The 23,687-nt window shown below is 34.3% G+C and overlaps 1 protein-coding gene across 11 annotated transcripts in view; it reads left to right on the forward strand.

Moving 5' to 3' along the window:
* NBEA (neurobeachin) overlaps window positions 1-23,687 on the forward strand; it is a 689,863-nt gene that overhangs the window by 120,915 nt on the left and 545,261 nt on the right. For 10 of the 11 annotated variants that reach the window (XM_040448178.1, XM_040448180.1, XM_040448182.1 and 7 more), the window contains exons 9-10: window positions 11,589-11,786; window positions 12,421-12,554. In XM_040448178.1, coding sequence (XP_040304112.1) covers window positions 11,589-11,786; window positions 12,421-12,554 — 332 coding nt within the window. Of the gene's footprint in view, window positions 1-11,588; window positions 11,787-12,420; window positions 12,555-23,687 lie in introns of those variants that run through there. The other variant, XM_040448187.1, reaches the window with a different exon arrangement.

Raw genomic sequence — 23,687 nt, forward strand, 5'->3', positions numbered from 1 at the left:
TGGTTGAAACCAAGTTATTGAAGACTTTGAATATCAAAATAATGAATTTTGTTTTTCCAGTCATTTGGAATTATAAAAAAATCTGTGGTAAGAGAATGGATTGATTCTATATATATATTTTCCTAGAGAAGTTTGGAAATGTAGATATTAGAGTTTGAAGTAATTTTACTTCATATTATTATTAATATACATTATTCATATTATTTTTACTTTTTATTTTTGAAAACTTTTAAAAATGTTTTATTTATTTTTGAGAGAGAGAAAGAGAGATAGAGTGTGACCAGGGGAGGATAGAGACACACACAGAATCCGAAGCAGGTTCCAGGCTCTGAGCTGTCAGCACAGTACCTGATGGGGGGGCTCAAACCCATGAACTGTGAGATGATGACCTAAGCTGAAATTGGACGCTCAACTGACTGAGCCACCCAGGCACCCCTAGATTATTCATTTTGAAGGGAAAATTCTCCAATGTATAGGTGGCAGCATTCTCTTAAGTTGCACAGTAGGAAACATAATTCATGGAATGTTGTGTCATTACCTATTAATATCAGTAATACTAGTCACATAGCGATACTGGAGAGAGCAGTAGGTATTGCCATATATATGTTATTCTTACATAATTCAATGGAAATGGCTATATTCTTAACATTGGTGAAGTTTTCAGATGTTATTAGAAAATAGCAAGTCTCTGCTCTTGTAGCTATTAGATAAACTTAATTTGGTTGAGTTTAGCAGTGTTCTGGAACATTTTCCCATGTTTATGTTAAGTAATTCCAGTTTGGGTGATTAGGTTCTATTCAATGAGGTTTTGCCTCATTAGCAACTATGTTACAGATATCTGGATGTTCACTACCATATGTCATTACATAAAATTTTTGGTATATATTTTGTGAGTGACATTTATGAAAAAATATCTTACAGAAAAATACTTGTATAATACTAAGTAGGAAAGGATGCGGTAAAAATAGCAGCTGCCATTTTGTGTTGCTTTTAAAGATCCAGGTATTGTTCAAAGTTCTCTATTTACTATTTTGTCTGTAAGGTGTGTAATACGAGATGAGAGGTAAATAACTTGGGGATGTATACACACCTAGTGTGTGATAGGGTTGGGATTCAGACATAAGTCGAACTAATTTTGAGCCCAATGTTTTTAGCTATTTATTTATTGCACTGTAAAAAACTGAGAAGACAGTATCTTACTTTTTTAATTTCAAAGCTTTCCCCCAAGTTTTATTGAGATATAATTGACATATAACATTCCATTCATTTAAAGCATACAATATAATGATCTGATACATGTGTATATTGTGAAAAGACTGCCATCGTAAGGTTAGCTGACCCATCCATCACCTCACATGGGTATAATTTTTTGTGTGTACTGAGGACTTTTAAATCTGCTCTCTTAGCAACTTCCAAATATACAATACAGTATTGTTAACTGTGATCAACATTCTTTATATTGTTCTTCAGAATTTATTCATCTTGTAAGTAGAAGTTTATACTCTTTGACCTTCTTCACCCATTTTATTTATCTCTTCTCTCCACCTCTGGCCATTCTTTGTATCTGTGAATTCTTTCTGTTTGTTTGTTGGCTTGCTTGCTTTAGATTCCACATATAAGTAAGGTTGTATAGTTGCTTTTCTCTGATTTATTTCACTTAGCATAATGTCCTCAAGGTCCATTCATGTCATTGCAAATGGCAAGATTTCATTCGTTTTTATGGCTGAATAACATCCCCTTGTATACATACATGTACAACATTTTCCTTATGCAGTTACTCATCTATGGACACTGAAGTTGCTTCCATGTCTTGGCTATCGTAAACAATGCAGTGATCATGGGAGTGCAGATATCTTTACGAGTTAGTGTTTTCATTTTTTTTTTTTGGATGAATATCTAGAAGTAGAATTGCTAGATCATATAGTAATTCTAGTTTTAAGGTTTTGAGAACACATCATACTCTTTTCTATAGTTGCTGCACCAGTTTACTTTCCCACCAGCAGTGCAAAAGGATTTTCTTTACTCCACCTCCTTGGCAACACTTGTTATGTCTTGTTTTTTCAGTAATAGCCATTCCAACAGGTGTGAAGTTACAGCTTATTGTGGTTTTGATTTGCATTTCACTAATTAGTGAAATGTGTCTGTTACCATCCTTATGTCTTTTTTGGAAAAATGTCTATTCAAGTCCTCTGCCCATTTTTAAATTAGACTGTTTTCTTGGTGTTGAGCTGTATGAGTTCTATATATGTATTTTATATTAGCCCCTTATCAGGAAATTGATTTGCAAGTTTTTTCTCCTGTTTGGTAGCTTGCCTTTTCATTTTGTTGGTGGTTGCCTTCACTGTGCGGAAGTTTTTAGTTTGATATAGTCCCACTGGTTTATTTTTGCTTTTTTTGCCTTTGTTTGTGTCAAATCCCCCCAAACCCTTAATACAATGTAGCTCCACTAGCTGGAACTTACGTTGCTCTTCCTCCAGTTCCTGTCTACACATTGCTTTTCTTTAAAAAAAAAAAAATTTTTTTAATATTTATTTCTGAGACAGAGACAGAGCATGAGTGGGGGAGGGGCAGAGACAGAGGGAGACACAGAATCCCAAGCAGGCTCCAGGCTCAGAGCTGTCAGCATAGAGCCCGATGCGGGGCTCAAACTCACAAACCATGAGATCATGACCTGAGCCAAAGTCGGTGCCTCAACCAACTGAGCCACCCAGGTGCCCCACACATTGCTTTTCTTGGTATAACATCATCAACATAAGGAGGTAGCACTACTCCACCTGGTTAAACTCCAACTTGCTTTTGGGTCATCCAACTCCTTGACTCCCCTCTTCCTTATTTAGTCTGCTTCCCCAATGTCTCGATGTCATAGATACTCTTTCCTCAAATTCCTCAGCTAAATAGCTAATAGTCCTCCTTTACTGAAATAGTTATTTCAATAAACAAACTCATATGTCTTATTCCTCCAAAATAATTAAATCTGCTTCTGATCAGTTCTTTGCAATGTAAGTAAAAATTCTAACATATTTGTGAAAATTTTTTTGAAAATGATTATGTTAGAAGCATAAATATTAAACCTTTTGAGCATTTATAATCTTATTGAAATACATATTAAAATGTTGATATTATAATACCAAGGCAACCAGTGAAGAAGGCAAATTAAAATGGTTTTATGTTGCCAATATTACTACCTTATATAGTTAACTCATAATTTCATTCAGATAATCCTTATTTATTTATTTATTTATTTATTTATTTATTTATTTATTTATAAAATATAATTTATTGCCAAGTTAGCTAACATACAATGTATACAGTGTGCTCTTGGCTTTGGGAGTAGATTCCCCTGACATCGCTTATGTACAACACCCAGTGCTCATCCCAACAAGTGCCCTCCTCAGATACCCATCACCCATTTTCCTCTCTTCCCCTCTCCACCCCCCCGTTGTCAACCCTCAGTTTGTTCTCTGTATGTAAGAGTCTCTTATGGTTTGCCTCCCTCTCTGTTTGACATATTTTCCCCCTTCTCTTCCCCCATGGTCTTCTGTTAAGTTTCTCAGATTCCACATATGAGTGAAAATATGTGATATCTATCTTTCTCTGACTGACTTTTTTCACTTAGCATAATATCCTCCAGTTCCACCCACGTTGTTGCAAATGGCATGATTTCCTGCTTTGTCATTGCCAAATAGTATTACATTGTATATATAAGCCACATCTTCTTTATCCATTCATCAGCTGATGGACATTTGGGCTCTTTCCATAATTTAGCTGTTGTTGAAAGCACTGCTATAAACATTGGGGTACATATTCCCCTGCGAATCAACACTCCTGTATCCTTTGGATAAACTCCTAGTAGTGCTATTGCTAGGTCATAGAGTAATTCTATTTTTAAGTTTTTGAGGAACCTCCACACTGTTTTCCAGAACAGCTGCACCAGTTTGCATTCCCACCAACAGTGCAAGAGGGTTCCCGTTTCTTCACATCCTTGCCAGCATCTGTTTCCTGAGTTGTTAATTTTAGCCACTCTGACAGGTGTGAGGTGGTATCTCAGTGTTGTTTTGATTTGTATTTCCTTGGTGATGAGTGACATTGAGCATCTTTTCATGTGTCTGTTGGCCATCTGAATGTCTTTGTTGGAAAAGTATCTATTCATGTCTTCTGCCCATTTCTTCACTGGATTATTTGTTTTTAGGATGTTTGATAAGTTCTTTATAGATTTTGGATACTAACCTTTATCTGATATGCCATTTTCAAATATCTTTTCCCATTCCATCAGTTGCCTTTTAGTTTTGTTGATTGTTTGCTTTGTAGTACAGAAGGTTTTTATCTTGTTGAAGTCCCAGTAGTTCATTTTTGCTTTTATTTCCATTGCCTTCGGAGAGGTGTCAAGTAAGAAGTTGTTGAGGCTGAAGTCAAAGAGGTTGTTGCCTGCTTTCTCCTCTAGGGTTTTTTTTTTTTTTTAAACAATTTTTTTTCAACGTTTATTTATTTTTTGGGACAGAGAGAGACAGAGCATGAACAGGGGAGGGACAGAGAGAGAGGGAGACACAGAATCGGAAACAGGCTCCAGGCTCTGAGCTGTCAGCACAAAGCCCGACGCAGGGCTCGAACTACCGGACCGCGAGATCGTGACCTGGCTGAAGTCGGACGCTTAACCGACTGCGCCACCCAGGCGCCCCTCTCCTCTAGGGTTTTGATGGCTTCCTGTTTCCTATTTAGGTCTTTCATCCATTTTGAGTTTTTTTTGTGTATGGTGTAAGAAAGTGGTCCAGGTTCATTGTTCTGCATATTGCTGTCTAGTTCTCCCAGTACCATTTGCTAAAGAGACTTTTTTCCATTGGATACTCTTTATTGTTTTGTCAAAGATTAGTTCACTGTCCATGTGTGAGTCCAATTGTAGGTTCTCTATTCTATTCCATTGGTCTATGTGTCTGGTTTTGTGCCAATACCATACTGTCTTGATGATTACAGCTTTTGTAGTAGAGGGTAAAGTCTAGGATTGTGATGCCTCCTGCTTTGGTTTTCTTTTTCAACATTACTTTGGCTATTCAGGGTCTTTTGTGGTTCCATACAAACTTTAGGATTGTTTGTTCTAGCTTTGAGAAGAATGCTAGAATTGTTTGATTGGGATTTCACTGAAGGTGTACATTGCTTTGGGTAGTATTGACGTGTTAACAACATTTGTTCTTCCAATCCATGAGCACGGAATGGTTTTCCATTTCTTTGTGTCTTCTTCAATTTCCTTCATAAGTTTTCTATAGTTTTCAGCATCCAGATCTTTTACATCTTTGGGTAAGTTTATTCCTAGGTATTTTATGGTTCTTGGTGCAATTGTAAATGGGATCAATTTCTTAATTTTTCTTTCCATTGCTTTATTATTGATGTATAGAAAAGCAACTGGTTTCTGTACATTGATTTTGTATTCTGCAACTTTGCTGAATTCATGTATCATTTCTAACTGCCTTTTTGGTGGAATCTTCAGGGCTTTCCATGTAGAGTGTGATGTTTCCATGTAGAGTGTGTCAAAGAAGTTTGACTACTTCTTTGCCAATTTGGATGCCTTTGATTTCATTTTGTTGTCTGTTGAAGCTAGGACTTACAATAGTGTGTTAAACAACAGTGGTGAGAGTGGACATCCCTGTCATGTTCCTCATCTCAGAGGGAAAGCTCTTAGTTTTTCCCCATTGAGGATGATGTTAGCTGTGGGCTTTTCATACATGGCTTTTATGATGTTAAGGTATGTTCCTTCTATCCCAACTTTCTTGAGGGTTTTTACTAGGAAAGGAAGCTGTATTTTGTCAAATGCTTTTTCTGCATCTGTTGACACTATCATATAGTTCTTATCTTTTCTTTTATTAATGTGATGTGTCATATTGATTAATTAGTGAATATTGAACCAGCCCTGCAGCCCAGGAATGAATCCCACTTGATCATGGTGAATATTCTTTTAATGTACTGTTGAATTCGATTTGCTAGTATCTTATTGAGAATTTTTGCGTCCGTGTTCATCAGGGATATGGCCTGTAACTCTCCGTTTAGTGGGGTCTCTGTCTGTTGGGAATCAAGGTAATGCTGGCTTCATAGAATGAGTCCAGAAGCTTTCCTTCCACCTCTATATTTTGGAACAGCTTGAGAACGATAGGTATTAACTCTGCTTTAAATGTCTGGTAGAATTTCCCTGGGAAGCCATCTGGCCCAGGACTTATTTATTGGGAGATTTTTGATAACTGATTCATTACCTTGGCTGATTATGGGTCTGTTCAAATTTTCTATTTCTTTCCGTTTGAGTTTGGTAGTGTTTGGGTGTCTAGGAATTTGTCCATTTCTTCCAGGTTGTCCAGTTTGTTGGCATATAATTCTTCATAGTATTCTTTAATAATTGTTTGTATTTCTGTGGTGTTGTGATCTTTCATTCGTGATTTTATCTATTTGGGTTCTCTCTGTTTTCTTTTTGAGAAGTTTGGCTAGGGATTTATCAATTTTGTTTATTTTCTCAAAAAACTAGCTCTTAGATTCATCGATATGTTTTACCATTTTTTTGGACTCTATATTGTTTATTTCTGCTCTGATCTTTACTACTTCTCTTTTTCTGCTGGCTTTGGGGTTTCTTTGCTCTTCTGTTTCTAGTTCCTTTAGTTGTATGTTTAGGTTTTGTATTTAGGATTTTTCTTTTTTCTTGAGATACACCTGGATTGCAGTGTATTTTCCTCTTATGACTGCCTTTGCTGCATCCCAAAGGCTTTGGACTGTTGTGGTTTCATTTACATTTGCTTCCATGTATTTTTAAATTTCTTCCTTAATTGCCTGCTTGACCCATTCATTCTTTAGTAGAATGTTCTTTACCTCCATGCATTTGGAGACTTTACAAATTTTTTCTTATGGTTGATTTCAAGTTTCGTAGCATTGTGGTCTGAAAATCTGCATGGTATGATCTCAGTTCTTTTATGTTTATTGAGGCTGTTTCGTGACCCAGTATGTGATCTATCTTGGAGAATGTTCCATGTGCACTCGAGGAGAATGTGTATTCTGCTGCTTTTGGATGTGTTCTGAATATATCTGCCAAGTCCATCTGGTTCAGTGTATAATTCAAAGCCATTATTTCTTTATTAATTTTCTGTCTAGATGATCTGTTCATTGTTGTTAGTGTATATTAAAGTCCCCTGCAATTACTGTATTCTTATCAATAAGATTGCTTATGTTTGTGATTAACTGATTTATATATTTGGGTGCCTTCATGTTGGGGGCGTAAACATTTATAATTGTTAGCTCTTCTTGATAGATAGACCCCATAATTATGATATAATGCCCTTCTTCATCTCTTGTTACAGTCTTTAGTTTAAAATTTAGTTTGTCTGATATAAGTATGGCTACTCCAGCTTTCTTTTGACTTCAGTAGTGTGATAGATTGTTCTCTATCCCCTCTCTTCAAGTCTAAAATGAGTCTCTTGTAGACAGCATATAGATGGATCTTATTTGTTTATCTATTCTGATACCCTATGTCTTTTGATTGGGGCATTTAGTCCATTTACATTTAGAGTTATTATTAAAAGATATGGATTTAGTGTCATTGTTACCTGTAGGTTTCATGCGTGTGGTAATGTCTCTGGTCCTTTGTAGTCTTTGCAACGTTCCATTCATAGCGTGGACTTAGTAGTCATGAACTCCTTCAGTTTTTGTTTGTCTTGGAAAGACCTTATCTCTCCTTCTATTCTGAATGACAGCCTTGCTGGATAAAGGATTCTTGGCTGCGTATTTTTTCTATTCAGCACTTTGAATATTTCCTGCCACTGCCTTCTGGCCTGCCAAGTTTCACTAGACAAGTTTGCTACTACCTTTATGTGTCTACTCTTGTAGATTAAAGCCTATTTGTCCCTACTTGCTTTCAGAATTCTCTATCTTTGTATTTTGTCGGTTTCACTATGATAATGCCATGGCAAAGACCTATTCTTGTTGAATCTGAAGGGAGTTCTCTGTGCCTTCTGGATTTGGATGTCTGCTTCCTTACCCAGATTAGGAAAATTGTCAGCTATAACTTGTTCATGTAAACCTTCTGCCCCTTTCTCTCTCTCTTCTTGTGGAACTCCTATGATATGGATATTATTAAATTTCATTGAATCACTTAGTTCTCTAATTCTCCCCTTATTGTCTAGTATTTTCTTATCTCTCTTTTTCTCGGCTTCATCATTTTCCGTAATTTTGTCTTCTATTTCACTTGTTCTCTTCTCTGCTTCCTCCATCCTTGCTGTCACCACCTCTAGTTTATTTTGCACAACATTTTCTTAATTCATCGTGACTATTTCTTAGTTCCTTGATCTCTGTAGCAATAGATTCTCTGCTGTCTTCTAAGCTTTTTTTCAAGCCCAGCTATTAATCTTATGACAATTATTCTTTCTTGATCAGATATATTGTTTATATCTGTTTTGAGCAATTCTCTAGCTGTCATTTCTTCCTGGAATTTCTTTTGAGGAGAATTCTTCGTTTTCATCATTTTGGCTAGTTTTCTGTCCCTTATGTGTTTTAATAGCTTATTACATGTCCTGCACCGGCGAGCACTACTATATTAAAAAGGGGTCATACACTGTCCAGGGTCTGGCCCTTCAGGATGTGTTTTGGAGTCTTTGTCTTCAGAGAGAGAGAGAGAGAGGAAAATAAATAAGAAGGAGATATAGAGGAAGTATAAAAAGAATAGATTAAAAATGTTTGGTTAAACAAACCAACAACCAGAATAGAGAAGGGAAGAAAGAAGAGGAAGAAAGGGAAGGAAAAAAATATTACATATATGTTATATATAAAATAAGAGTTGACCAAGAATCAAATCAGAAAATGCAAAACTGCTAGACCAATATCTGACGGTGCCTTGGAACTGGTGACTCTACTGGTCTGCAGGAGGGGCCATCTGGTTCTGTCATTGTCAATCTTGCTCTGGTAGATACTCAGCTACCAAGCAAAGAGGGGTGTGGTTTGGTATAGGCGGGTCCAGCCTCCACAGTGGGCCTGTTTTCTGTTCTCTGAAGCCCCACCTTTTTGGTGATGGGGAGAAAAATATTGACACCCCAGTCTCTCCTCCCCAGACCAGATGACCCAAACCACTGTGTTCAGGCTATTCTCACAGTGCAGCACCTGCACGAGCAGCCCGTGTGTCCCTTTTGTCCCGTTCCACAGCTTCCTGTGCCTCCCAGGCACTTGGCTGGGATTCAGACTGGCCCTGAATTTAAAGGATCCTGCTCCAATGCCCCAGTTCCAGTGTAGTGCCATTTTGCCCAGCCGGCAGACAGAGGGCCTCTGGCTGGTGGGTGTCTGCAGGATCTTTTGTCCATGGAGCTGCTATATACCTTCTTACCACAGCACCCAAGGGAGACGACTGCTCTCTCTGACTGCCCTCTGAGCTAGCTACCCAGCCTGGGGCTGGCTCCTCCTCCCCATCAGGAGAGTGTACAGTGTGTCTGCTCCCAGTCCAGAGAAAGTCCTGCAACTCTGGATTGTGTTAGAAATTGGTTCTTTCTCCTTTTTTCCCGTTACCCAGTCTGTGGGTTTTCTCTTGTTCAAATACAATCCTACACTTCCATACCCTCTCTTTCTCTTCCTTTTGTCTATCCACAGAAGGGGATCCCTCTCCTCTCTGCCTACGCCATGTGTTTTATCTCTCCCAATTCATAATCACGCATCTATGGCCTACCAATTTGTCACCAAGGGCCCCTTGAGATGTTTCTGTCACTCTGTAGCTGAGATTCCTGAAATTCTAAGTCTCCTGACCTCAGTACTGCTGTGTTTGAGGGATAAGGGAACTTCGGGTCCCCCTACTTCTCCACCATGTTGACTCCTTTCAAAGAAGACTTTAAAAAAAATCTTTTTTTATTGTAATTGTCACCAATTCTTTAGTACAAAAGGGACTGAAATATAATCTTTATTTTAAACCAGAACATATTTTAAGCCCAACTGTTGCCTCTAGATTGGGAGGTGTGAATCTGTGAGTTACATAAACAGATTACATTTTAAATCTCTGGGGTGGCAGATAAAGTTCTGCATTCCATTTAATTGAGAACAGAAAGCAAGGTCTGATCCCAAATACTGCAATTGGGTTAGCTTATTTCTAATATCAAAATATGTAAATGTGCTTACATTTAAAGGACAAAAAGTATCATCCTTCCATAGCTACTTATGTACAAATTTTCATTTATTCATGCTGCTCTTCCCTTTGCATGTGCCTAATTCAGTGGTTTGCATCCAGGTTCCAGTAAGGAAGGCTGTCTGGATACGAGTTTAGAAGTACAAAATGGGCTGAATTTGACCTGACATGTTTGGTCTGCCCAGTGTTTTTAAATATTTGCATTAAATTACAAATTAGATGATTTTATATTTATGTAAAAGTCCAGAGTTCATGTTCCTTTTGAAAAGTATTGAGGAACTGGCAACATGGTACAATAATTGACTTGAGCTGAACATTGAGGAACACTTTTAGACAGGACGTGTACTTCTGTAGTCTGAAGAAACCCCCACTTGTCCTGCTTCATTTATGCCTGTGTCTGTTCACTTCCTACAAGAATGTGAGTTTGGAACGTTTGGTTTAATCTTACTGTAACAGTAACCAATCGAGCCACATTGGTTAAATGATACCTTTGACACCAAATAGAGGTCTAGAGATAATTAGCGGTAGAGCCTAGATTATAATATAGGTCACTTCACTTTTAATCCATTGATACTGGTACCATCTATTCCAGATCTTAATTTTTCTAACATTCAGTTTTCATAGTTGTTAGGTTGAAAATAATAAAAATACTGATATCATGTAATTGTTGCAAAGGTGAAATATTACTTGTCATTGTCATTGTCAGGTTTATATCTGTAGCGAAATTTTAACCATTTCTACCAATACTTTTTTTTTATTACAGCTAGTACATCTTTATTATTTCTGTATTCTGTATATAAAGTGGTGACACTTTATATATGCACAGTGTTTTTAAATGTTTGCATTTAATTACAAATTTGCGAATAAAATACAAATTAAAATTCATATATATATATATATATATATATATATATATATATATATGAACTTCTGGGTTTAACATGACTTTCTGATGCTTTTGTAGAGTGGTATTGTTATTCAATATGTTGCTATACTTAAGACCTAAATATTTCTACACATAAATATTCTTCATAGTCTTAAATGATACTCATTTTTCTATATGAGTAATTGATGTCCCAGGTACTGTATACTCATGTAAATACTTGTGAATGTGTTAACAAGAAACATTAAATTTATGTCATGAAGTATTAAATCAAACTCCCTTTATATTTAATAACATCTGAATGTACATTTTTTTTCTAATAAAATTATTTTGTAGATAATCAAAACAACAATAAAAATGAGAATATGAAGATCTGAGTGTGTTTATTAGCATGCTGAGTACAATTTAACTCCTAGAACTGAAGTGAGCTAACAAAATAATATAATACCATTGACTAATACCTGACACATGGAAGGGTCAAAACAAATTGTTTATTATCTTAAATACTTCTGTGCTTTAAGACTTTAGAGTTTTATTATGTTACATTTAAAAAGAGAATTTAATTTAGTTTTATTTTTTCAGAGTACCTTCAAATTTAAATCTGAGAGTGACATTCATTTGGCAGAACATCATAAACAGGTTCTGTATGATGGGAAACTTGCAAGTAGCATTGCATTTACGTATAATGCTAAGGCCACTGATGCGCAACTATGCCTGGAATCATCACCAAAGGAAAATGCATCAATTTTTGTGCATTCCCCACATGCCCTAATGCTCCAGGTAGGTGAATAGTAGCTTAGTTTCCATATTTTCATTGAGTATTAACAGTATCTATTTTACGTATTAAATATTACCAACCTATAGGTCTACAGTTGGTATTTTTTTTTTCATCTTCTAGTTCTTTGCGACATTTTTGCCTTCTACCTTATTTTTTTATTTTAATTTTTTGGCAATATACTTTACCTTGGACTAGTCAGTCTCGTTAGTAGGGAATCTATCATTTCTGTTATCTTATCTGTTATATATCCTTTGGAAAAAAAATCATTTGACTAGCTGAACAGATAGCTGTTAGACACAAAAATATACATTGCTTTAAGGATGTACTAATATAACTCCCCCACATAAAAATTACTTGAATGTCTTTAAATCTTCTGATGGTATTTCTTATTCTAAATTATTTTTCCATTTATAGCTTCATATTTCAGTATAAAAATCTCAATGTAAGTTTCAGATTTAAAGTGGTTGGCAAAGATATTTCAAGTTTTTATTTTATATGTGTATCAAAAATTATATAACTGAGGGCTTTAAAAATGTCCATATTTTTGAAATTCTTTTTACAGAGTTATTTGGAACAAGGAAATAATGATAACTTATGCCTCAGAAATTTAATACACATTTTTGTTTTTGAACATAGGATGTGAAAGCTATAGTAACACATTCAATTCATAGTGCAATTCATTCAATTGGAGGGATTCAAGTGCTTTTTCCACTTTTTGCCCAACTGGACAATCGTCAGCTCAATGACAGTCAAGTGGAAACAACTGTCTGGTAAGTTTTCTTTGAATGTGTAATTTGTACACACTTAGATAATGCCTGACATCCTTGGTGCTGTGTAAATGTGTTGTAAAATTTGGTTTTTATCCCTGACATGCTAATAAAAGCTTCTTTAAGACTAAGGCAGATACAAATTTACACATTATTAAGACTTGACACAATCATAAAGGAATGACTTCCTTGATAATAAATGAAAACATCTTACTAGATGTAGCATAGTGATTATAATACAAGTTGAGGAAAAATGGTAGTCCCAACCTTATCCTTTGGAAATGCTTATGGTTTGGATCATCCATGAAATCCTGTCGGCTTTAAAAAAATTACTAGGGTAAAGTTTATTTTGAAGAATACTATTTGATAACAGTTATATAACTTACATGTTAGTATTATTTTATAATGATATTATCAAAAGACCAGCATAATATTAAAAGATATTAGCTTTCCTTTAAATACAGTTCCTGTATGAGAACCCAGATATACCCAAGGTATATCTGTATTTATATAATTCAGTTATTTTCTGATTAGGTTGATTTTATGTGTAATTTTTGTAGTTTCCTTCCTGTTTATTAAATATACCTCATGCATAAAATTTTATATTTTTTATATTTAATTTTATAGCTTAGAATCATTTATGTAAGTAGTTAAATGTGAGTTTTAAGAATGATTTTTACTGTGTACATTGCTATGTTTGGAGAATTTAAAGAGAAAATTGTATAGGTAAACATTCATTTTTACTCCAAAAGCAATATAGGAATGCTTCACTAGTATGTACACATATGTATGAAAGTCTTCCAATTTTGAATTGTTGGAAAACCTAGTGAATGAAGCAAACAAAGGTGGGAAAAATTTCAAGTCCGTTGAAGTGTAACATGATTTTCTCATATTTATTATCTAAAGTTATTAACAAAATTCTATTTTAATATTGCTAATAATATTATCCCTGTATTGAGACCATCTTTATGTAAAGTATAAATATGAATATAAATGTGACCTGTACATTTACAACACTGAGCTCCATGGGTCATGCTTTCTTTTATATCAGTGTAAAGGTTGAAGTCTTGAAGTTAAAAGGAATCTCGAGATCATACCCTGCTGTGATACTACTTTGCTACAAGATCTTAAGTAATTTCATTGGGCGGCATATCAGCCTAGTGGAAAAATAAAACTTTAAATTTCCATCCTGGATCTAAATTCAAAATGTTTTGCTCTTTATCATCCAAGTGAACCAGTATACACTGTAATCAGTAATTAAAAACTTAGTGCTATGAGAAGAAATTGGCAGAGGAAGTAGCCAGTAGAAAATTCCCATGTGTAATTTAAATATTCCTTATGAATTAATATTGTCCATAGTTATTCTAACCTGAAATGGAATTTGTTGCTTTGCGAATAAAATTAGAAAGATTATGGAGTTTGAAATGTTATAACTAAAACAAACTATCACAGTAATTTATGTCTACATGAATAGCTATTATAAAATCTTAGTGCTAAGATCATATTTTAACAGGTTATCTGGTCCATTCATCCAAGGCACATGGTTATTTTTCATTGCCTGTCTTCAAAACTCATTTTGATATTTACACTATATTTTGGTATCTTAAACTGTATTTATTTCATCATGGAGATAGAAGACAATGTAAACAGTCAACATTCTGATTTTCATTTTTATTTGTTTTTAGTTCTTTTATGTCACTCATCTTAACTTTTCTCTGTAATAAATAACTTCAACTTTTGCAATGATATATATGTTCTTCTTAGTTTAAATCCAACAGAAAACATATAATAAGAAAAGTATCACTATCCTCTTTAGTAATCATACATACCCAATTCCAAGCTACCCTGCAGTTAATTCAGTTATGTGCTATTTTGAATTCTTATCTAATACTTTTACATTAATTGTGTCCAAGCCCTTGATGTTTGAGGTTGGCTCTTTTGTGGACAACTGTATCTATCAGCAGTATAGTCTTTTGTTATTTAAAATATTGAAAGGGGGGGGCATTATAGATAAGTGTGCACATCAGTGGTATGGTCTTTCAGTGATATGGTCTTTCTAACATTTAAAATGTTAAAGTTGTTAAATGGGACTTCTCCCTCTACTTGAAGAACATAGATTCTTAGCTGTAGGACAAGGGTTGGTAGAATTTCTTATTTCCTGGCTATCTCCTAAACTCATATAGATGAATGAGACCTTGAAATAGGGTATACCATCTTATTTTTAGTTATTATTGAATTATTCTAAATCAATGAGAATCTATTTAAAGTTTTTAAATTTCCAGAGAAAATTAAGATACACTCTTTTCTGAAAATCCGTTTGCATAATAAGCATATGCCAACAATTGTAATATTATCTAATTCTTAATTACTTTATGGAACAATTGAGCTAAGCTATAAAGTTAGTTACTTCTCTGTCTTCTGTGTTTCAAGCTGAAGTATTTAGTTTCCATGTACTTTCGTCTACTTAGCAGTCCATTTTTATGAAACTTTGTATTGTTTCTGCAAGCTTTACCTCTCTGTTGGCACTGTTACACTGTCCTTACAAATCTTGATGAGTTTTATTCTATATAAGAGGCTTTGTATTAAAATGATTTATTGACATAATTATCTTATTTTTTGGAGCCTTTAAAGGTAGGCTTTGTGAGAATTTTTGTGGCTTTGTTTTATTATGAAAGCTATGTATTATAGTTGTTATATGTGTGGACTTTAAAGTCAGACAGACTTGGGTTCAAATGCTGAGTTTACTGTATTATTAGTACACCTTTGTTAACAATTTTGTGCTTCAGCTTCCACCATTATAAAATGTAGTAATAATAGCTCATTGGATTCTTTAGATTAAATGTGATAAAATATATAGATCGATGTAGTAAACAGTACATGCTTTTGTTATCCTGATGACATTGGGCTAGGCGATATGTAAGATTATCTCTAATACTACAGTTTTATATTTAAAAAATGATATATTATTAATCTTGGAAGTTGGTTGTTATAATACAGGCTGTATTACTTTGTATTTGAACTTCTTTCTACCAGTGATATAGTATTTACAATAGAGAATTACTGAAGTAATGAAGTAGGACTTATATTTTGAACTTTAGTTGTAGTGATGAAAACTGGTTTTGAACTATCCATTTTCTAGATATAGTGGCTTAAATAGAGGATGTGTTAACTCAAGTTTTGAAGCCAAACACCAAGTCAAAGAAAGCCTGGAAGGGTTTAAGATGAGTTTTCTGTAACTAGTTTTTGGATTTTGTATAGCTGCCCCTTTAGTATTTAAATCTCCAGGAATAACACTTCCTATCGCCTTCTATTTTAACATGTAATTTTAGCTTTTATTATGGCACAAAAAAATTAACCAACAAAATGAATAGATAATATTCAATAGATAATAATTCAATAATATTGTTGAATTGAGTTAAATAGCTTGTGGCAACACAAACAGTATATTTGATGTTACCTGTTTTTGAATAAGTAAATTAGGCCAATATGTAATTACCATTGTGATTTCATTCTATTCACAATGATTCTCAAGCACTGTGATCACCTTGATTAATTCTGTCAAGTGATCAAAGCTATTTGGATGTTTTGTCATTTCTCAGCAACTAATACTATTTTGCATTGGATGCGTCAATCTTAGTCCAGTGAATATTGAAAGCAATGACTAAACAAATTACCTTCCATTAGACATTTAATAGTCAATAACTTAAAGAATAAATAAATGATTAACAAATTATTTCAAGAAAGTATAACTCCAATCTTGAAGTAATCATATTTTTTTATATTATATCTAAGAATGACTCAATACATTAGAAATTTCATTTTCCTTTGATTTGGATGATCAGATACATTGACTGTACATGACATACTTTCTCATTTGGCCCAGCCTCCTTTTTTCAAGAACATATGTTATTAAATTCTGTAGGTGATATAAAACAAATCTTCCTTATTGTGTGTTGTGGGAAGAATTTGCTTTGGAAAATGTTTTCTAGTGCAAGGTATAAATAGACTTTTGTATATCAAGCAATTAAAAATACACTAAGGAAGAAATTCTCATTAGAGACAGTGTGATGCAATAAGCAGGACTTCCTTTGGTGTCAGACAGATTAAGACTCACACCAGTGTTGTGTTACGTACTTTCTGATTTTAGGTGATGGGTTGTTCAAGGATGTGTAGTACTAGTTGTACATGGCATGTACTGAGTACTTAACTATGTGCCACCTCTGTAACTGTGTTATCTCATGTACTACTTTTCTCCTGATGAGGGAGAGAAAAACCGAGTAACTTCCTCAAGGCACGAGATTTAAGTGGCAGATTAGAACCAGGATCCGAATCCTGAAAGCCTGATTCCAGAGCCCTCCCTCTAAACCAATGTGGGCAACTCTGAGAATCACTTTTGCCAGCTGTGGTATGATTTTCATAATGCCAACTTTATCTGAGTATAAAATGAACTAAACTAAGATAGTACGTGTTGAAGTATCTACCATATTATCTGGTACATAATAGGCATTGAATGTGTTTTCTCTCTTTCCTCAGTAAATATTAGATCACTATTGATGTGATATAATTTTGTATTACTAAATTTTATTTTTAATGCGATTTTAATTCTGAAAAATTTTATAAGCTAAAATTCAATTTCAAGTGATAGTTTCAATGAATTCTTTTAAGTATGTAAATATTTTTCTGAGAAAAGTGTTCTTTTTGATTTTAGTTATGATATAAGCTGTTTGGTAGACTGCTTGATGGAATATAAGATATAAAAAAGATTTAGAGAATCCCACAAGGCATTTATGTCTGTGACCTATCATTAAGAATCTTGTAATGTGAATGTTAAGAACTCATCAATTTGTTTAGTGAATTTAAATGAAGTTTTTTTTTTTCTTAAAATGTATCTTGCTCATCAGTTCTTCCAATGATTATCTTGAATTTTATAGTCCCCTTAATAACTAAGAATTTCCCTTAATTAAAAATTTCATTGTAAATTCCTGACTAGCACTATTGTCATATGTAAACCAACAAAGTTGCCTGGAAATTGCAGTATTTCAGTCACTTACTTAGCTCAACAGATTTTTTCCTTAGACTTTGAAGTGACATAAAAGACCTTTTTCCAATCACATTTTCTGATTGTAAGTTGAGGGAAAGTTACCTACTATACAATGTAAAAATTCTTTTAAATACTTTTAACCCAGCTGACAAATAAATGAAAAGGGATTGGTTTAGGTAGGCAAAATAAGTGAGACATCTGTTTATAATGATTATCTCTCTTGTGAAGGTTATTGTACATATGTATGGAATATAGTATTTTGGTTTCCACGAGTACTTAGATATTTTAAAATACATACCTACCAATTATATTCCCTTTATATTTTTTTGGAAAGAATGTATGTCTGTCACAGTATATATATATTTGCTAGTTTGCCTTATTTTAGTTTACTAAATTATTAATGAAAAACTTTTTGAAGTAAAATAGACACAAAGTGTATTTGGGTCAGTATTACTACTATTAGAGGAGAAAAAAGCAGATAATTATTTAGTGAGATTTAGCTAAATAAAATGGAATTTATATTGCATTTACTGTGAAAATTAATTTTTAAGGAGTAAAAATAAAATATATTAAGTGTTCTGCCTAAAACATAGGGAAATTATAATTTAATGTTCAAATAGCCTCCTTTTGTCAGACAAGTCCTTTTTACTCTGTGGAGTCTTTACAGGAGATATCTAATAATAAAACTTCCAGTACATGTAGCAATTTAATAAATTTGTCAGCTGTCAACAACAAAGGATATTTTGTTTTACTCTTGATTTATGATTTATGATTCATTAACTTTTCACATAAGCTGGTGTCTTAATAGTCCATTTTAAAGTGTTTTTTACAATAAGTGATTACTTTTTCACAATAATTCTTTCATGAAAAGTTTCTTTTAAATCTAGTGAAATCCATTTTTTTTTTAATTTTTTTTTCAATGTTTATTTATTTTTGGGACAGAGAGAGACAGAGCATGAACGGGAGAGGGGCAGAGAGAGAGGGAGACACAGAATCGGAAACAGGCTCCAGGCTCTGAGCCATCAGCCCAGAGCCCGATGCGGGGCTCGAACTCATGGACCGCGAGATAGTGACCTGGCTGCAGTCGGACGCTTAACCGACTGCGCCACCCAGGCGCCTCTAGTGAAATCCATTTTTAATGATATGTTACTTTGTGCTATTTCAGTGTATAGCACATAATTTGCTCTGGAAAAGGCAAGACTTTTGCTGTATCTTTGATCCCCCCAAAAAAGGGTAGTTGTTTTGTCAAAGGGATAACTACAAATTATTTGTTGCAGAAATTTTGACAACATGAGCACATCTTCAGTGAATTATTGTGTTAATTTTCCTTTAGTTTGTATATCCACATCCTTTCTCCTTTGATATTTCAGTCTTGTAACAATTTTGTTATTTTTCACATGAAATAGAATTTATTTCCTTTAACTTTCCTTTTACATTCTTTTTGAAAGTAAGAAAAATTGCTTCATTCATTTTGATTGTATGGTAATCATAGAATCTAAAACTAAAATAGATATTATTTGCTTTTATAAAAACTATTGCCATATGCTAGGCTGTTCACCTTCAGAAGCCCAAATTTCTTTTTTTTCTTTCTCTTTCTTTCTCTTCTTTCTTTTTCTTTTCTTTTCTTTCCTTCCTTCCTTCCTTCCTTCCTTCCTTCCTTCCTTCCTTCCTTCCTTCCTTCCTTCCTTCCTTCTCTTCTTTCTTTTCTTTCTTTCTTTCTTTCTTTCTTTCTTTCTTTCTTTCTTTCTCTCTCTCTCTCTCTCTCTCTCTCTCTTTCTTTCTTTCTTTCTTTCTTTCTTTCTTTCTTTCTTTTAAATGTTTATTTGTTTTGAAAGAGGGAGCTCTCACATGAGCTGGGGAGGGGTGGTGAGAGAGGGAGAGAGAGGATCTCTGCACTGTCAGTGCAGAACCCGATACAGGCTCAGTCTCATGAACCATGAGATCATGACTTAAGCCGAAATCAAGAGGTGGACCGTTAACTCACTGAGCCACCCAGGTGCCCCAGAAGCCCCTATTTTCTAATGAAAAGTGGGTATAATACTAAGGTTCTTCCCAATGTTGAGGCTCTTTTCCCTTGCTCTTCCCTGGATGTGATGACCATTATGTCATATTTAAGAAAAGAATCTGTAAGAAAAGAATCTTTTCTTCTGAATTGAATCTTTAAGAATTAATAAGTCATCATCAGGAGGTTCTAGTCAACTTAGTATTGTAATTTTATTTACTTTTATGTTATTTTGTTTCTGGGTCCCTGATCTTATTACCTAGGCTGATAACTCCCAAAGCTTTTTTTCTAGCCATCTTCTGTTTAGGCTCATATACCCAAACTCTGTAGAAGGTATCTTAAACTTAACATGCCCTAAATAAAAACTACAAATCTTCTTCTTTGCACAATTTTTATTACTTTTGAAATTCTTTTTATTTAGAAATTTTAAAATTATTTTTAATTTTTTTAAAGACTTCCATTTTTTAGGAGAAGTTTTAGGTTTACAATAAAATCAAGAAGATACAGAGATTTCCCGTATACTCCCTTTCCCCCACATAATATACCCTCCCCCTTAATCAACATCACTCATCAGAATGACACATGTTTTACCAAGGATGACACTAAATTGTTTCAATGTAATGACCCAAAGTCTGCAGTTTATCTTAGAATTCACTCTTGGTGTTATACGTTCTATGGGCTTAGGAAAAATGTGATAACAGTGTATCCATAATTAGAATACCATACCAAGTACTTTCACTTCCCTGAAAATTCTTTGTGCTCCACTTATTCATCCTCTTCCTTCTCATACCCACCCCTTGGAAACCACTGGTCTTTTCATCATCTTCATATTTTTTGTGTTTTCCACAATGTCGTAGTTGAAATCATACAGTATGCGACCTTTTCAGAATGTCTTTTTTCACTTGGTAATATACAATGAGGATCCCTTCATGTATTTTCATGGCTTGATAGTTCATTTCTTTTTAGCTCTGAATGTATATATTCCTTTGTCTGTATATAACACAGCTTATGAACCCATTCACCTAGTGAAGGATATCCTGGTTGTTTCCAAATTTTGACAATTACGACTGAAGCTGCTGTAAACCTTGTGCAGGTTTTTGTATGGATATAACTTTTCACCTTCTTTGGGTAGATACCAAGGACCATGGTTGCTGGTTCATATGATAAAAGTATGTTTATTTCTGTAAGAAACCTCTAAATTGTCTCCAAAGTGGGCATGCCATTTTTTGCATTCCACCAGAAATGCATGAGAATTCCTGCTGCTCCATAGCCTCACTGGCACTTGGTGTCGGTGGTCTGGAACTTGGCTATTTTAGTAGGTATGTAGTGGTGCTTCATTGCTGTTTCCTTTTGCATTTACCTGATGACACGATATGGGGCATCTTTTCAAAGCTTCATTTTTCATCTATATCTGCTTCATTGAGGTGTCTGTTAAGGTCTTTGGTTCATATTTTAATCAGGTTGTTTGTTTTCTTCAGTTTTTTTTTAAAGATTTATTTATTTTTTAGAGAGAGAGTGAGAGAGAGAGAGAGGGAGAGAAGAGAGAGAGGGAGAAAGTGAAAGTAGAGGAGGTACAGAGAGAGAGGAAAGGGTGAGAGAGAGAGAATACCAAGCAGGCTCTGCACCATCAGTGCAGAACCCAATGCAAGGCTCAAACCCACAAACCTTGAAAGCATGACCTGAGCTGAAGCCAGATGCTCAACTGACTGAGCCCCCAGGCACCCTCTTACAGTTCAGTTTTAAGAGTCCTTTTTATTCTTTGGATAACAGGTTTTTGGGTTTTTTTTTTTTTGTTTTTTGTTTTGTTTTTTTTTTGTTTGTTTTTATCAGGTGTATCTTTTGCAAATATTTTCTCCCGGTCTGTGGCTTGTCTTTTAATTCCCTTGCTGTTATCTTTCTAGGAGAAGATTTTAATTTTAATGAAGTCAAAGTTATCAATTATTTCTTAATGGATTTCTCTTTGGTATTATATCTAAAAAGTCATCACCATACTCAAGGTCATCCATGTTTTTTCTTATGTTATATTCTAGGAGTTTTTTGGTTTTGCATTTTACATTTAGGTCTGTGACCCATTTTGAGTAAATTTTTGTGAAAGGTGTAAGGTGTATTTCTAGATGGGTAGTTGGTCAGTTTTTCCAGCACAATTTGTTGAAGATACTGTCTTTGCTCCATTGTATTACCTTTGTTCACTTGTCAAAGATCAGTTGACTATATTTGTGTCCATTTATGGGATCTCTATTCTGTTTCATTGATCTATTTTTTATTCTGCCCCCAATACCACACTGTCTTGATTACTGTAGTTTTATAGTAAGTCTTGAAGTTAGTAGTGTCAGCACTCTAACTTTGTTCTTTAATACTTTGTTGACTATTTTTTGCCTCTCTGTATAAACTTTAGAATACATTGTCAATATCCATAAAATAATTTACTGGATTTTTCACTAGTATTCCACTGAACCTATAGATCCATTTGGGAAGAACAGACATGTTGACAGTATTTCTTCCTCCTATTCATGTACATGGAATATCTCTCCATTTATTTAGTTCATTTTTTATTTCAATTTGGAGAGTTTACTTTTTATTATATAGATCTTATTTATATACTGTTAGATTTAGATACATAAGTATTTGATTTCTGGGGGGTGCTAATGTAAATGGTACTAAAATTTTAATTTCAGATTCCACTTGTTCATTGTTGGTTTGTAGGAAAACAATTTGACTTTTTTATATTAACCTTGTATCGTGCAAGCTTGCTTTAATTGCTTATTAGTTCCAAGAGTTTTTTTGTGGATTTTTTTTCAGATTTTCTACACAATCATGCCACCTGCAAACAAAGACACTTTAATGTCTCCCTTCCCAATTTGTATGTATGATGTGGAAAAGAAGTGGTGAGATGGGATATTTTGCCTTGTGTCTCATCTTAGTGGGAAAGCTTTAGTTTTTCATCATTAAGTATGATGTTAGCTGTAGGGTTTTTTTTTTATTTTTTTTAATGTTTGTTTATTTTTGAGAAGAGACAGAATGTGAGCAGGGGAGGGGCAGAGAGAGAAGGAGACACAGAATCCAAAGCAGGCGCCAGGCCCTGAGCTGTCAGCACCCAGCCCGATGCAGGGATCGAACTCACAAACTGCAAGATCATGACCTGAAGTTGGACGCTTAACCAACTCCCACCTTGGCGCCCCTTAGTTGTAGGTTTTTTATAGATAATCTTTATCAAGTTGAGAAAGTTCCTAGTTTACTGAGAGTTTTTATCATGAATCATTGTTGAATTATGACAGATGCTTCTTCTGCATCTTTTGATATGAGCATGTCATTTTTCTTTTTTAGCCTATTGATGTGACGGATTATATTTGATTTTTGAATCTTGAACTAGCCTTACGTACTTTGGATAAATCCCACTTGGTTGTGGTGTTGTGTAATTCTTTTTGTACTTTTTTAGATATAATTTGCTAATATCTGATTGAGGATTTTTGCATATATGTTCATGGGAGACATTGGTCTGTAGTTTTAAAATATCTTTGTCTGGTTTTGGTATTAGAGTGATGCTTAGGAAGTAGTTCCTCTGTTTCAACTCTCTGAAAGACATTCTAGACAATTGGTATAATTTCTTCCCATTTAGAGTGTTTGGTAGAATTTACTCTAGTGATCCCATTTGAGCCTGGTGCTTTCTGTTTTAGAAAATTAATTGTTGAGTCAGTTTCTTTAATAGATACAAGTGTGTTCAGAATGTTTATTCCTTTCTGTGTGAGATTTGACAGCTTGTGCCTTTCAAGTAGCTGGTCTTTTTCATTAGGTTATCAAATCTATGGGCATAGAATTGTTCCTAGTATTCCTTTTTATTCTTTTAATTTTCATAGGATCTGTAGTTACATCCCTTCTTTCATTTCTGACATTAGTATTATTTTCTGTCCTGTCACTTTTTTTATTAGACTGGCTAGAGGTTATTCAATTTCATCGATGTTTTCAAAGAACTAGCTTTTTGTTCCATTGATTTTCTCTTTTGATTTCCTCTTTTCAGTTGCTTTCATTTGTACTCTAATAATTCTTCTTCTTCCTCTTCCTCTTCCTCTTCCTCTTCCTCTTCCTCTTCCTCTTC

Source organism: Herpailurus yagouaroundi, unplaced genomic scaffold, assembly GCF_014898765.1.
Source record: "Herpailurus yagouaroundi ecotype Mexico unplaced genomic scaffold, PumYag 197, whole genome shotgun sequence".
Lineage (NCBI taxonomy): Eukaryota > Metazoa > Chordata > Mammalia > Carnivora > Felidae > Herpailurus > Herpailurus yagouaroundi.